The 12,865-nt window shown below is 41.4% G+C and overlaps 1 protein-coding gene across 2 annotated transcripts in view; it reads left to right on the forward strand.

Moving 5' to 3' along the window:
- Window positions 1-233: 233 nt before the first annotated feature.
- Window positions 234-12,865, forward strand: part of ARHGEF9 (Cdc42 guanine nucleotide exchange factor 9) — a 331,172-nt gene continuing 318,540 nt past the window's right edge. For both annotated transcript variants that reach the window (XM_052663173.1, XM_052663174.1), the window contains exons 1-2: window positions 234-352; window positions 10,849-10,943. In XM_052663173.1, the coding sequence (XP_052519133.1) occupies window positions 304-352; window positions 10,849-10,943 (144 nt within the window). In that variant the 5' untranslated portion in view covers window positions 234-303. The remainder of the gene's footprint in view (window positions 353-10,848; window positions 10,944-12,865) is intronic.

A 12,865-nucleotide genomic window follows, 5' to 3' on the forward strand; every position in this document is an offset into this window, starting at 1 on the left:
TATTTTCCTTTTCTACACTCCTTGATGTCTTTTAAGCTCTTTGTAGTTGGATCTATGATCACATTTATTGATAATACATAGTAACCCTGCCAGAATTTGGAGCCTGGATCAGATGATATTTCAGATTGGAAGTTCTTCTGTTTAAGCAAAGTGTTGGCCCACACCCCAACCCCATGAGTAACTGATCCTGAACAGTTTTCTTTGCAGACTTTCTTTCCCCCAGCTGAACCATCACCAAGGACTGCACCACTCAAAATCCTTCTGGAAAAATGCCATTCTCTGTCTATCTCACAGAACATCCCCATGGAGCTGGATAAAGTGGGTTGGAGGAGATCCAAGAAGCTTTGCACAGGTATGCCTTTTATGCCCTTTTTTTTCTTGAGGTGGGACATGCTTGGCAGGCCTCATGCACAGACAGATTGTGTTGACATTATCCTACTTCCCTGACAACCCTTCCCCTCATTTCCCTAGTACTCTTCCTCATCGGCACTTGAAAATTCACATTAGTAATGACAAGGTATAGATTTTTCCCTCTCCATGCTCTTGTTTTCTTATTTGGGGCCTTTAATCTCAAAACACTCAAATATCTTGCTAAAGCCTTATCTCCCCCCCCCCCCCCCAGGCCCTCTGTACCCGTACCTCCTAGGTCTCATATACTCTAGTTCCCCCTTTTCACCATTTTCATAGTACGCCTATATACACCTTCCTCCTGGCCTCAAATGGACCAGTCCCATTGTTCCCATCTCCCAAGGTGTCATTCTAGCTCTGTCTCTTTTGCATCTTACTTAGACTTACTCTCTGTGGGTCCCAGGTCCTCCCCTGTTTTGCTGACCACTGACCATGGAAAGCCCCTCAAGGCTCAAGGCAACTTCATTTACCTCACTCAAAACACAGAGATTTCCCCCAACCAAAACCAGTTACCTCCTAGAGCTTCAGGGTATACCTTTTCTAACTCAGGCCTCTGACCCTGCCTGCTAGACTGTTGTCACTTGCAAGTAAAGCTCCACCTTTTGGTACAACTGGGAGAATCCATGCTCTCTTACCCATGGGCCTTAGACCACACCCTAACAGTCTCCTAACAGACCCTACCACGAGTCATTTTACAGCAACATAATTTGCATGAATACTAAGGATACACAAGATTTCATAACATTCCTTTCCAAAGTTTTTTATAGTGTTACAAGCTCTGGGAACCTTAATCCTACTTCTCTATGAGCCAAAGATTCCCTCAATCCCAAAAGATCTGTAGCTGCTCTGAACTGGCCACTTATTTTTATTATCTTCACTTCATGTATGGAGGACATGTGGGATGCTTTGACTTGGAGCTTATATCCAACCCTGTGATTCCTTGCCAGAGTTCCGTTAAGGTAGAAGCCAAAGAAATTGCAAGCTTGGGTCTTTTGTAGCATCATCTCCCTCAGAAATCCCCAGAAGCTAGCAAGGTGGTGAAAGGAAAGAGTGAAGAATTCTGAAGGGAGATAATCCTTCACTGTCAAAACTAGGAGGGTCCTTAGAGGTTGCTCAGTCCACTTGATTTATGAATGGGGAAATAGGCTGATACAGAGAAAGGGACCTGTTCAAGGTCATAAGTGAGTTCATAACAGAGTTAAGACAGGACTTCAAGCTCCTAACTTTCAACCATGTCAGAATGTAATTTTACTACAGTTCTAGAACAGTCTTAAACATTAGAATTACAAGCTTTGATTACTTTCAAGCTCACCTGTACTGAAATAACCAGTCACCTCCTTCCCCTTAAAGAAGACTGCAAGTAGTGGACACAAATCAAGGCATCAAAGTGGCAGCACATACCTACCAAAATTTCTAAGTCCTATGCCTGAGAATAAGGGCATGCTCTCATAATCCCCAGGGAGATCAGTTCACTTCAGTCGCTCAACATGTCAGATTCTTTGCAACCCCATGAATCGCAGTGCGCCAGGCCTCCCTGTCCATCACCAACTCCCAGAGTTCACTCAGACTCACGTCCATCGAGTCAGTGATGCCATCCAGCCATCTCATCCTCGGTCGTCCCCTTCTCCTCCTGCCTCCAGTCCCTCCCAGCATCAGAGTCTTTTCCAATGAGTCAACTCTGCACATGAGGTGACCAAAGTACTGGAGTTTCAGCTTTAGCATCATTCCTTCCAAAGAAATCCCAGGGCTGATCTCTTTCAGAATGGACTGGTTGGATCTCCTTGCAGTCCAAGGGACTCTCAAGAGTCTTCTCCAACACCACAGTTCAAAAGCATCAATTCTTCAGCGCTCAGCCTTCTTCACAGACCAACCCTCACATCCATATATGACCACTGGAAAAACCATAGCCTTGACTAGACGGACCTTAGTCGGCAAAGTAATGTCTCTGCTTTTGAATATGCTATCTAGGTTGATCATAACTTTTCTTCCAAGGAGTAAGCGTCTTTTAATTTCATGGCTGCAATCACCATCTGCAGTGATTTTGGAGCCCCCTAAAATAAAGTCTGACACTGTTTCCACTGTTTCCCCTGTATACCCATCTGTTTCCCATGGAGTGATGGGACCGGATGCCATGACCTTCGTTTTCTGAATGTTGAGCTTTAAGCCAACTTTTTCACTCTCCTCTTTCACTTTCATCAAAAGGCTTTTTAGTTCCTCTCACTTTCTGCCATAAGAGTGGTGTTATCTGCATATCTGAGGTTATTGATATTTCCCCCAGCAATCTTGATTCCAGTTTGTGTTTCTTCCAGTCCAGCGTTTCTCATGATGTACTCTGCATAGAAGTTAAGTAAGCAGGGTGACAATATACAGCCTTGACGTACTCCTTTTACTATTTGGAACCAGTCTATTGTTCCATGTCCAGTTCTAACTTGCATCCTGACCTGCATACAGATTTCTCAAGAGGCAGGTCAGGTGGTCTGGTATTCCCATCTCTCTCAGAATCTTCCACAGTTTTTTGTGATCCACACAGTCAACGGCTTTGGCATAGTCGATAAAGCAGAAATAAATATTTCTCTGGAACTCTCTTGCTTTTTCAATGATCCAGCGGATGTTGGCAATTTGGTCTCTGGCTCCTCTGCCTTTTCTAAAACAAGCTTGAACATCAGGAAGTTCACGGTTCACTTATTGCTGAAGCCTGGCTTGGAGAATTTTGAGTATTACTTTACTAGCATGTGAGATGAGTGCAATTGTGCGGTAGTTTGAGCATTCTTTGGCATTGCCTTTCTTTGGGATTGGAATGAAAACTGACCTTTTCCAATCCTGTGGCCACTGCTGAGTTTTCCAAATTTGCTGGCATATGGAGTGTAGCACTTTGACAGCATCATCTTTCAGGATTTGAAATAGCTCAACTGGAATTCCATCACCTCCACTATCTTTGTTCGTAGTGATGCTTCCTAAGGCCCACTTGACTTCACATTCCAGGATGTCTGGCTCTAGATGAGTGATCACACCATCGTGATTATCTGGGTCATGAAGATCTTTTCTGTACAGTTCTTCTGTGTATTCTTGCCACCTCTTCTTAATATCTTCTGCTTCTGTTAGGTCCAGACCATTTCTGTCCTTTATCGAGCCCATCTTTGCATGAAATGTTCCCTTGGTATCTCTAATTTTCTTGAAGAGATCTCTAGTCTTTCCCATTCTGTTGTTTTACTCTATTTCTTTGCATTGATCGCTGAAGAAGCCTTTCTTATCTCTTCTTGCTCTTCTTTGGAACTCTGCATTCAGATGCTTATATCTTTCCTTTTCTCCTTTGTTTTTCACTTCTCTTATTTTCTCAGCTATTATTAAGGCCTCCCCAGACAGCCATTTTGCTTTTTTGCATTTCTTTTCCATGGGCATGGTCTTGATCCCTCTCTCCTGTACAATGTCACGAACCTCATTCCATAGTTCATCTGGCACTCTATCTATCAAATCTAGGCCCTTAAATCTATTTCTCACTTCCACTGTATAATCATAAGGGATTTGATTTAGGTCATGCCTGAATGGTCTAGCGGTTTTCCCTACTTTCCTCAACTTAAGTCTGAATTTGGCAATAAGGAGTTCATGATCTGAGCCACAGTCAGCTCCCGGTCTTGTTTTTGTTGACTGTATAGAGCTTCTCCATCTTTGGCTGCAAAGAATATAATCAGTCTGATTTCGGTGTTGACTATCTAGTGATGTCCATGTGTAGAGTCTTCTCTTGTGTTTGGAATAGGGTGTTTGCTATGACCAGTGCATTTTCTTGGCAAAACTCTATTAGTCTTTGCCCTGCTTCATTCTGCATTCCAAGCCCAAATTTGCCTGTTACTCCAGGTGTTTCTTGACTTCCTACTTTTTCATTCCATTCCTCTATAATGAAAAGAACATCTTTTTGGGGTGTTAGTTCTGAAAGGTCTTGTAGGTCTTCATAAAACCATTCAATTTCAGCTTCTTCAGCATTACTGGTTGGGGCATAGAGTTGGATTACCATGATATTGAATTGTTTGCTTGGAGATGAGCAGAGATCATTCTGTAGTTTTTGAGATTGCATCCAAGTACTGCATTTCAGACTCTTTTGTTGACCACCATGGCTACTCCATTTCTTCTGGGGGATTCCTGCCCGCAGTAGTAGATATAATGGTCATCTGAGTTAAATTCATCCATTCCAGTCCATTTTAGTTCGCTGATTCCTAGAATGTCGACGTTCACTCTTGCCATCTCTTATTTGCTGCTGCTGTTGCTAAGTCGCTTCAGTCGTGCCCGACTCTGTGTGACCACAGAGACGGCAGCCCACCAGGCTCCCCTGTCCCTGTTAGACCACTTCCAATTTGCCTTGATTCATGGACCTGACATTCCAGGTTCCTATGCAATATTGGTCTTTACAGCATCGGACCTTGCTTCTATCACCAGTCACATCCACAGCTGGCTATTGTTTTTGCTTTGGCTCCATCCCTTCATTCTTTCTGGGGTTATTTCTCCACTGATCTCCAGTAGCATATTGGGCACCTACTGACCTGGGGAGTTCCTCTTTCAGTATCCTATCATTTTGCCTTTTCATACTGTTCATGGGGTTCTCAAGGCAAGAATACTAAAGTGGTTTGCCATTCCCTTCTCCAGTGGACCACATTCTGTCAGACATCTCCACCATGACCCGCCCATCTTGGGTTGCCCCACAGGCATGGCTTAGTTTCATTGAGTTAGACAAGGCTGTGGTCCTAGTGTGATTAGATTGACTAGTTTTCTGTGAGTATGGTTTCAGTGTGTCTGCCCTCTGATGCCCTCTTGCAACACCTACCATCTTACTTGGGTTTCTCTTACCTTGGGTGTGGGGTATCTCTTCATGGCTGCTCCAGCAAGGCGCAGCTGCTGCTCCTTACCTTGGATGAGGGGTATCTCCTCACCACCACCCTTTCTGACCTTCAACGTGGGATGGCTCCTCTAGGCCCTCCTGAGCCCGCACAGCCACTGCTCCTTGGACCTGGGATCGCTCCTCCCTGCCGCAGGCCAGGGGTATAAAGCACGGGATATGGTCAGAGCTGTTTCCTTCCTGTCTTCCTCTTAGAAAATGAGCCCAATCCCTTAGCAATTCAAAAGCTTTTTAGCAGCTGCTCCACTCCACTGCCAATTTCATCACAGTGACCCACTCCCACCATGCTCCTGACTGTTAACAGCAAATAACAAGCAAATAACTCTCCCTCAGGGAGAGTCTGGCAAATTCAGGATTAATAGCTACCTTGAGGACTGTTATGGGCTTATTTATAAGCTATGGGTGGGAAAATGTACCCCTGAGTTTGGCACTTTCACCTCAGGGATATAAGTGGCTCCCATGTTTTCAAGGTCCCAAACAGACACTTGAGTTAAAAATATCCCTAGGAAGGAGGATGATATCAGGATCCCATTTGGGAAGACTGTTTCAGCTCTTCTTACAACCTTGACTGTGATAGCAATGAGATCCAAGGATCCCATTGTCATTAAGTTTTGTTTCAGTTCAGTTCATTTCAGTTCAGTAGGTCAGTCGTGTCCGACTCTTTGTGACCCCATGAATCGCAGCACGCCAGGCCTCTCTGTCCATCACCATCACCTGGAGTTCACTCAGACTCATGTCCATTGAGTCCGTGATGCCATCCAGCCATCTCATCCTCGGTCGTCCCCTTCTCCTGCCCCCAGTCCCTCCCAGCATCAGAGTCTTTTCCAATGAGTCAACTCTTTGCATGAGGTGGCCAAAGTACTGGAGTTTCAGCTTTAGCATCATTCCCTCCATAGAAATCCCAGGGCTGATCTCCTCAGAATGAACTGGTTGGATTGGCAGTCCAAGGGACTCTCAAGAGGCTTCTCCAACACCACAGTTCAAAAGCATCAATTCTTCGGTGCTCAGCCTTCTTTACAGTCCAACTCTCACATCCATAAATGACTACTGGAAAAACCATAGCCTTGACTAGACAGACCTTAGTCGGCAAAGTAATGTCTCTGCTTTTGAATATACTATCTAGGTTGGTCATCACTTTTCTTCCAAGGAGTAAGCGTCTTTTAATTTCATGGCTGCAGTCACCATCTGCAGTGATTTTGGAGCTCAAAAAATTAAAGTCTGACACTGTTTCCCCATCTAGTTCCCATGAAGTGATGGGACCAGATGCCATGATTTTAGTTTTCTGAATGTTGAGCTTTAAGCCTACTTTTTCACTCTCCTCTTTCACTTTCATCAAGAGGCTTTTTAGCTCCTCTTCACTTTCTGCCATAAGGGTGGTGTCATCTGCATGTCTGAGGTTATTGATATTTCTCCCAGCAATCTTGATTCCAGCTTGTGTTTCTTCCAGCCCAGCGTTCCTCATGATGTAGTCTGCATAGAAGTTAAATAAGCAGGGTGACAATATACAGCCTTGACATACTCCTTTTCCTATTTGGAACCAGTCTGTTGTTCCATGTCCAGTTCTAACTGTTGTTTCCTGACCTGCATATTGCTCAAGGCCTGAAGGACTTCAGTTTGTTTTTTAGTGCTCAGTCTCTGTCCTTAGATGTTTCTCTATAAACACTCTACCAGTTCCTTTCTCTTGGCTTCTAATCAGGAGTTTCCAAAGGCAGACTATTATAGTGAAAAGAATCAGCTTTGAAGTTGAACAGACCCTGGTTCAAATTTCTGTTCCACCACCTTGTGCAAATTGCATAACCTCTTTGCACCTCAGTTTCACCATCTGAGGAATGAGATGCTGGATAATATCTGACTCATGGGATCATTGTGAAGATTGATTGAGTGAAACAGAATCCATTAATGTCCCTGCCACAGTTTCTGGCTTGCAGGGTGCTCAGTGATGGCAGTCTTCTTCTCCCCACTGCTCTCTATCAGTTCTGAATACCCAAGGACTTACCCCACATACACACAAACAGACATTACTATGGGGCCCAACCTGAATTTGCTACTTCCTCTGATTGTTCATTCATTTTCTCATTCACTCAACACATATTTATTGAACAAAATTAGAAAGTCAATGGAGTTTGCTCTCCAATAGCCTAGTGTGCTGGAAGGAGCAAAAATTTTGAAATCAGACATACCTGGATTTGACTCTTGGCTCTGTCACTTATTAGCGATGTGATTTGGAATAAATAACTTTACTACTTTGAGACTTAGTTTTCTTAAATGTAATGTTAGGGTAATAATTTGAACTTTACAAGCTCAAAGCAGATGGCAAACATAAAAGTGCTTTATAAGCTCTGAGGTGCTATACAACTAGATGGGAATGATAGTAATAGTAATAACAATAAACAAGTTAAGAAATAAGAGTTATGTCTTATACCTATCCAGTGCCCTTACACAGTTGATTATATATATATATATATATATATGTAAAATCAATTATATTATGATAATATTGTGTGTGTGTGTATATATATATATATATATATATATATATATGGCAATATTGGAAATGAGATTTACTTTCTAAATGAAGTATTGAAAAAGTGGAAGTGTTAGTCACTTAGACATGTCAGACTCTGTAACCCTATCACCTGTAGCCTGCTAGGCTCCTCTACCCATGGAATTCTCCAGGCAAGAATACTGGAGTGGTTTGCCATTCCTTTCTCCAAGGGATCTTCCTGACCCAGGGATTGAACCCGGGTCTCCTGCATTGGAGGCAGATTCTTTACCATCTGAACCACGAGGGAAGCCCAAATGAAGTGTGTGTGTGTGTGGGGTGGGGGGGGCACTTCCTACTTGAAAGGCCCAGAATTCCAGAGCAGACCCTATGAAAGCATTACCCTTATGCATATCACCCCACATATTTGCTGAGCTGTGCTCAAACCTCTTGAAGCTTGACTGACTCAGAAGCTCTTTTGGCAATGACAATCAAATAATTTCCCACTGAGGATGGTTCATATTGATCTAGAGTGTTGGAAGGTATAGCAAGAAGAACCTAATGCCACTCAGTTAAATGGCTCTGGGGCAGTTGTAAGCAATGCTAACCAAGACACTGGCTGCAGCAAGGTAAAAACAAGCTGATGTATCTTTATCTATTAGTTTAGTATATCTGTGGTGAAGGTATCCTTGACCTGAATTCTCTAACAGGTTTTCTTTTTTTTAAAACTGAAGTGTAGTCGATTTAGAGTATTATGTTAGTTTCACGGGCATGTCATAGCGATTCAGTATTTTTGTAGATTATATTACATTATGGGTTATGGGTAAGATAATCGGTATAACTACCTATACTACATAGTATATCCTTGTTGCTTATCTATTCTATGTATAATAGTTTATGTTATTAAAAATTTCATTTTTGAAGCCAATAAATGGGCAAATTCCCAAACAGTAGCAACATAGACTATTTCACAACATTTTAACATCTACTTAGCAGTCCATTTTTGCATTTTGTCTCCTCTAAGCAAATACACTAGATTAAAACAACAGTGCCCTTAACCCCATGTTCAGTGCCTGAGTATTTCCAGTATTTATTTTGAGCACATAATAAAGCAGAGGCAATTACTTTTCTTGAAGATTTTATTTCCATTCCGAGCTTAGCAATTACGTTAGCTTCACATTATTCTTTTATAAATGATAACCAAATGGCCTATACAAGTGATTAAAATCATAAAACTATTGTAAGCCAAGTCAATGGTATATATAAAAGTTAAAATGACAACTATACTGGTACATATTTGTTTTGAACCCTACTAAAATATACCAAAATAAGAAGCTTTAGTAAAGAATGAGGTCCTTGGGTAGACGGGGGGAATGAAGAGTTATATCATCAAAAATTATTAGGAAAATTGTAGGCAAAAAAAAATTATTCTAAAATTATTACTAACATAATACTCTAAATAAAGGAGGAAAGAAGAGTACAACATTGGAGTGATAACAATTCAGGAAAACACATTCACCATCCATCACAGACTTGTTCACCACATCAAGAGCACAGCACCAGGCTCTTCAGGCATTGCTACTCTCCCACTAAATTTCTTTATGTAGAACATAAACCTACATTTATGGTAAGAACAAGATTTTATACTGCTTTTTAATCTCACAGCAAAAAAACAGGAAAAATTTGTTAGGGCCAGACTGAACCTCAGACCATGTCTGTCAGACCATGTATGTCTGTTAATCTCATACTCCTAATTTATCCCTCTCCCCTAACTCTTTTCTTTCGCAATCACAAGCTTATTTTCTATATCTGTGAGTCTGTTTCTGTTTTGCATGCTGATTTACTTTTTTTTCTTTTTTAGATTTTACCTGTAAGTAGTAGCATATAGGGAGAAGGCAATGGCAACCCACTCCAGTACTCTTGTCTGGAAAATCCCATGGACGTAGGAGCCTCGTGGGCTGCAGTCCATGGGGCCGCTAGGAGTCGAACACGACTGAGCAACTTCACTTTCACTCTTCACTTTCATGCATTGGAGAAGGAAATGGCAACCCACTCCAGTTTTCTTCCCTGGAGAATCCCAGGGACAGGGGAGCCTGGTGGGCTGCCGTCTATGGGGTTGCAGAGTCGGACACAACTGAAGCAACTTAGCAGCAGCAGCAGCAGCAGCAGCAGCATATAGTACATTCTTTCTCTGACTTATTAGACTAAGCATATTATTCTCTAGGTCCACCCACATTGCTTCAAATGGCAATATTTCATTATTTTTATGGTTTCAGGATCTTTTGTGGTTCCATATACATTTTGGGAGGGCTTCCCTCATAGCTCAGTTGGTAAAGAATCTGCCTGCAATGCAGATTCTAGTTCAATTCCTGGGTCGGGAAGATCCACTGGAGAAGGTATAGGCTATCCAGTCCAGTATTCTTGGGCTTCCCTTGTGGCTCAGCAGGGAAAGAATTCACCTGCAATGTGGGAAACCTGGATTCAATCCTTGGTTGGGAAGATCCCCAGGAGAATGGAAAGGGTACCCACTCCAATATTCTGGCATGAAGAATTCCATGGACTGTATAGTCCATGGGGTCACAAAGAGTAAGACATGACTGAGCAACTTTCACTTCACATACATTTTGGGATAATTTGTTATAGTTCTGTGAATAATGTCATGAGTATTTTGGTAGGGATTACTTTAAATCTGTAGATTGCTTTGGGGAGTATAGCCAGTTAAACAATATTACTTCTTCCAGTTCAAGAGCACTGGATATCTTTCCATCCCTTTTATCGTCTCCAATTTCATTCATTAATATTTTATGGTTTTCAGAGTGTAGGTCTTTCAACTCCTTGGTTAAGTTTACTTCTGCATAGCTTTATGTGATTTTTAAATGGTATTTTTTTAAAATTTTCTCTTTCTGATATTTCTCCCCATTAGTGTAATCACTTGAGCATAACCTTACCTCCCATGCCTCACTCACCTCAGTTCTGGTGGTTCTGAGTGGTATACTAGGTTGACCAGCAGCCAGAAACTCTCTAAAAGAAGCTGCAGTCGGTATTCAATCTAAAGGGTATTCTTTTACCACAGATAACTTGGACCAGGGCTCCAAGACACTAGAAACCTGCAAGAACATTGGTGGATACTTGAAACCTCAGGGACCAGGAACTGAGCATATTAATGAGGTAAGATCTCTTTTCTTAGTTCCTTTGGAACTTACTGGGCATCCAAGACCATTTATTTTCTCTAAGATTTCTTTTTATTTGACAAATTGCAAATATTAGAGCTTCCAGTATGTGAAATGGAGACAATTTTTAAAATGGTTTTAAAATGGGTTTATTTTATGACTATAAAAAAAAAGGAGCATTAACCTTTTCTCCCTGAGGTTAATTTTCCTGTGAGATAAATTGAAGACTTTTTATGACTTCCACACACCCTGCTGCTGCCAATGTATTTAGCTGCCTTTTCTGTAGCAGACTGGATGGTGGACTGTGAGATTTTTAAGGCATATGTAATTTGATTTACTTTTATTATATTCTTTGGGTTCATAAACATGGGTGGCATGTTTATATGCATTTCCTTGGAGAAGATGTTTTATAAATGCAGATATAACACCTGATGCTTAGGAGTTCAGAGGCTTCTCTACCTCCATGTGTTCATATCCGTGTCTGTTGAGTACTTATGTGAGTGTAGTAAGTGTAGTTTTTTCTTGTTATATCTCTGTGCATGTGCATGCTTGTTCACATATACTTATTAAAATGTATGCATCTTTGTCCATCTACATATCTGAATTAGAGTACTTCCTTTATGCATGTATGGTTGTCCTTGAGCATGACTACAATGTGTTTTTCTAACTGAAGTTTTTGTTTGTGTGTGCCCCCCTTTCTTTCTCTCCCTTTCTATATATCTACATATCTCTATATCAATATCTTTTTATCTGAGTTTATCTTTGGGTATTTTGACATTTGATACTTTTTGGTATGCATTTGTATCTATGGGCCTCTTAATTGGCATCTTTTTGCTTGAGGTGTGTGCCGATATCTGTTTTCTATTATGTCTCTACGTCTGCATGAGTCAGTTTATGCAGGGACAAGTATCTACAGCTCTGTGGTTAAACCCTGGTGAGAAATTACAGCTAAGAATGCAATCCCCAGAGATATCTGGCCTAGTGACTTAGCTTTCACTAATCATTACCCTCCAACTTGAATATTGTTGCTCAGAAATAGACATCTAGTCACAGCAGTTCAAGCCTGTTTCATGACCAAAACTCTTGGTCAGGGAGAGGTGTCATGAAGTTGAGAGTTTTGTTTTGTTTTGTTAGTTTGGCAGTTGCAAAGTGTGGCCCAGAGGAAAAGTTTTATGGCACTTGGCTTGCCTTCTGTTTGCTGCCTCTGCTCACTTCCTTTCTTGCCAGTCTTCCCTCACTTGAGTTCCTTGGTCCAGATTCAAACTGATTCATTACTCCTAATACAAACAGCATCAACAGACAAATCTGAACACCTGTTTTCATTTCAGCCAGATCTCCATGCTGGTCCTCTTTTTACTCAGAGAACAAATGATCAGCATACTTCTAATCAATAGTTTTTGTATGCTCAAAGGCAACAACTAGTCATGTGTGATAAGGCCCTTGCTTTGGGGAAGCCAGACTTTGTAAGGCCTCAGGAAATGAAATCCAGGGAGGTGGTTCCAGCAGGAAAAATTGTCCAGACTCAGTGATTAAAGGGAATGATGGAAGTCACCAAGAAATCCTTGGGGAACTCTATGGTATTCACAATACTTGAAATACTTAAGCAATTGTTTTTGTAGTCCTGGTCCATCCTTAGTATTTTCATGAGAGTAATAATAGTAATAAAAATGGCTTACATCAAATGGTCTGGATTCTCAGAAAGAAAGGAGTTTTAAAATCGAAGGCTAGAAAAATAATACAGTTAGATGTAGTATAATTAACACAGACTTGATAATCAAGACACCCAAGTCCAATATTGGTTTTGCTATGTTAGCTAATCTTAAGATTGTTTAAGATCAACTTGAGACTTATTCTCTGACTCTGTTAAATGGGGGCAATAGTACGATGCCTTGCCCTCTCAGGATATGAAGCTCCAAAGAG

The sequence above is a fragment of the Budorcas taxicolor genome, chromosome X (genome assembly GCF_023091745.1).
Source record: "Budorcas taxicolor isolate Tak-1 chromosome X, Takin1.1, whole genome shotgun sequence".
Classification (NCBI taxonomy): domain Eukaryota; kingdom Metazoa; phylum Chordata; class Mammalia; order Artiodactyla; family Bovidae; genus Budorcas; species Budorcas taxicolor.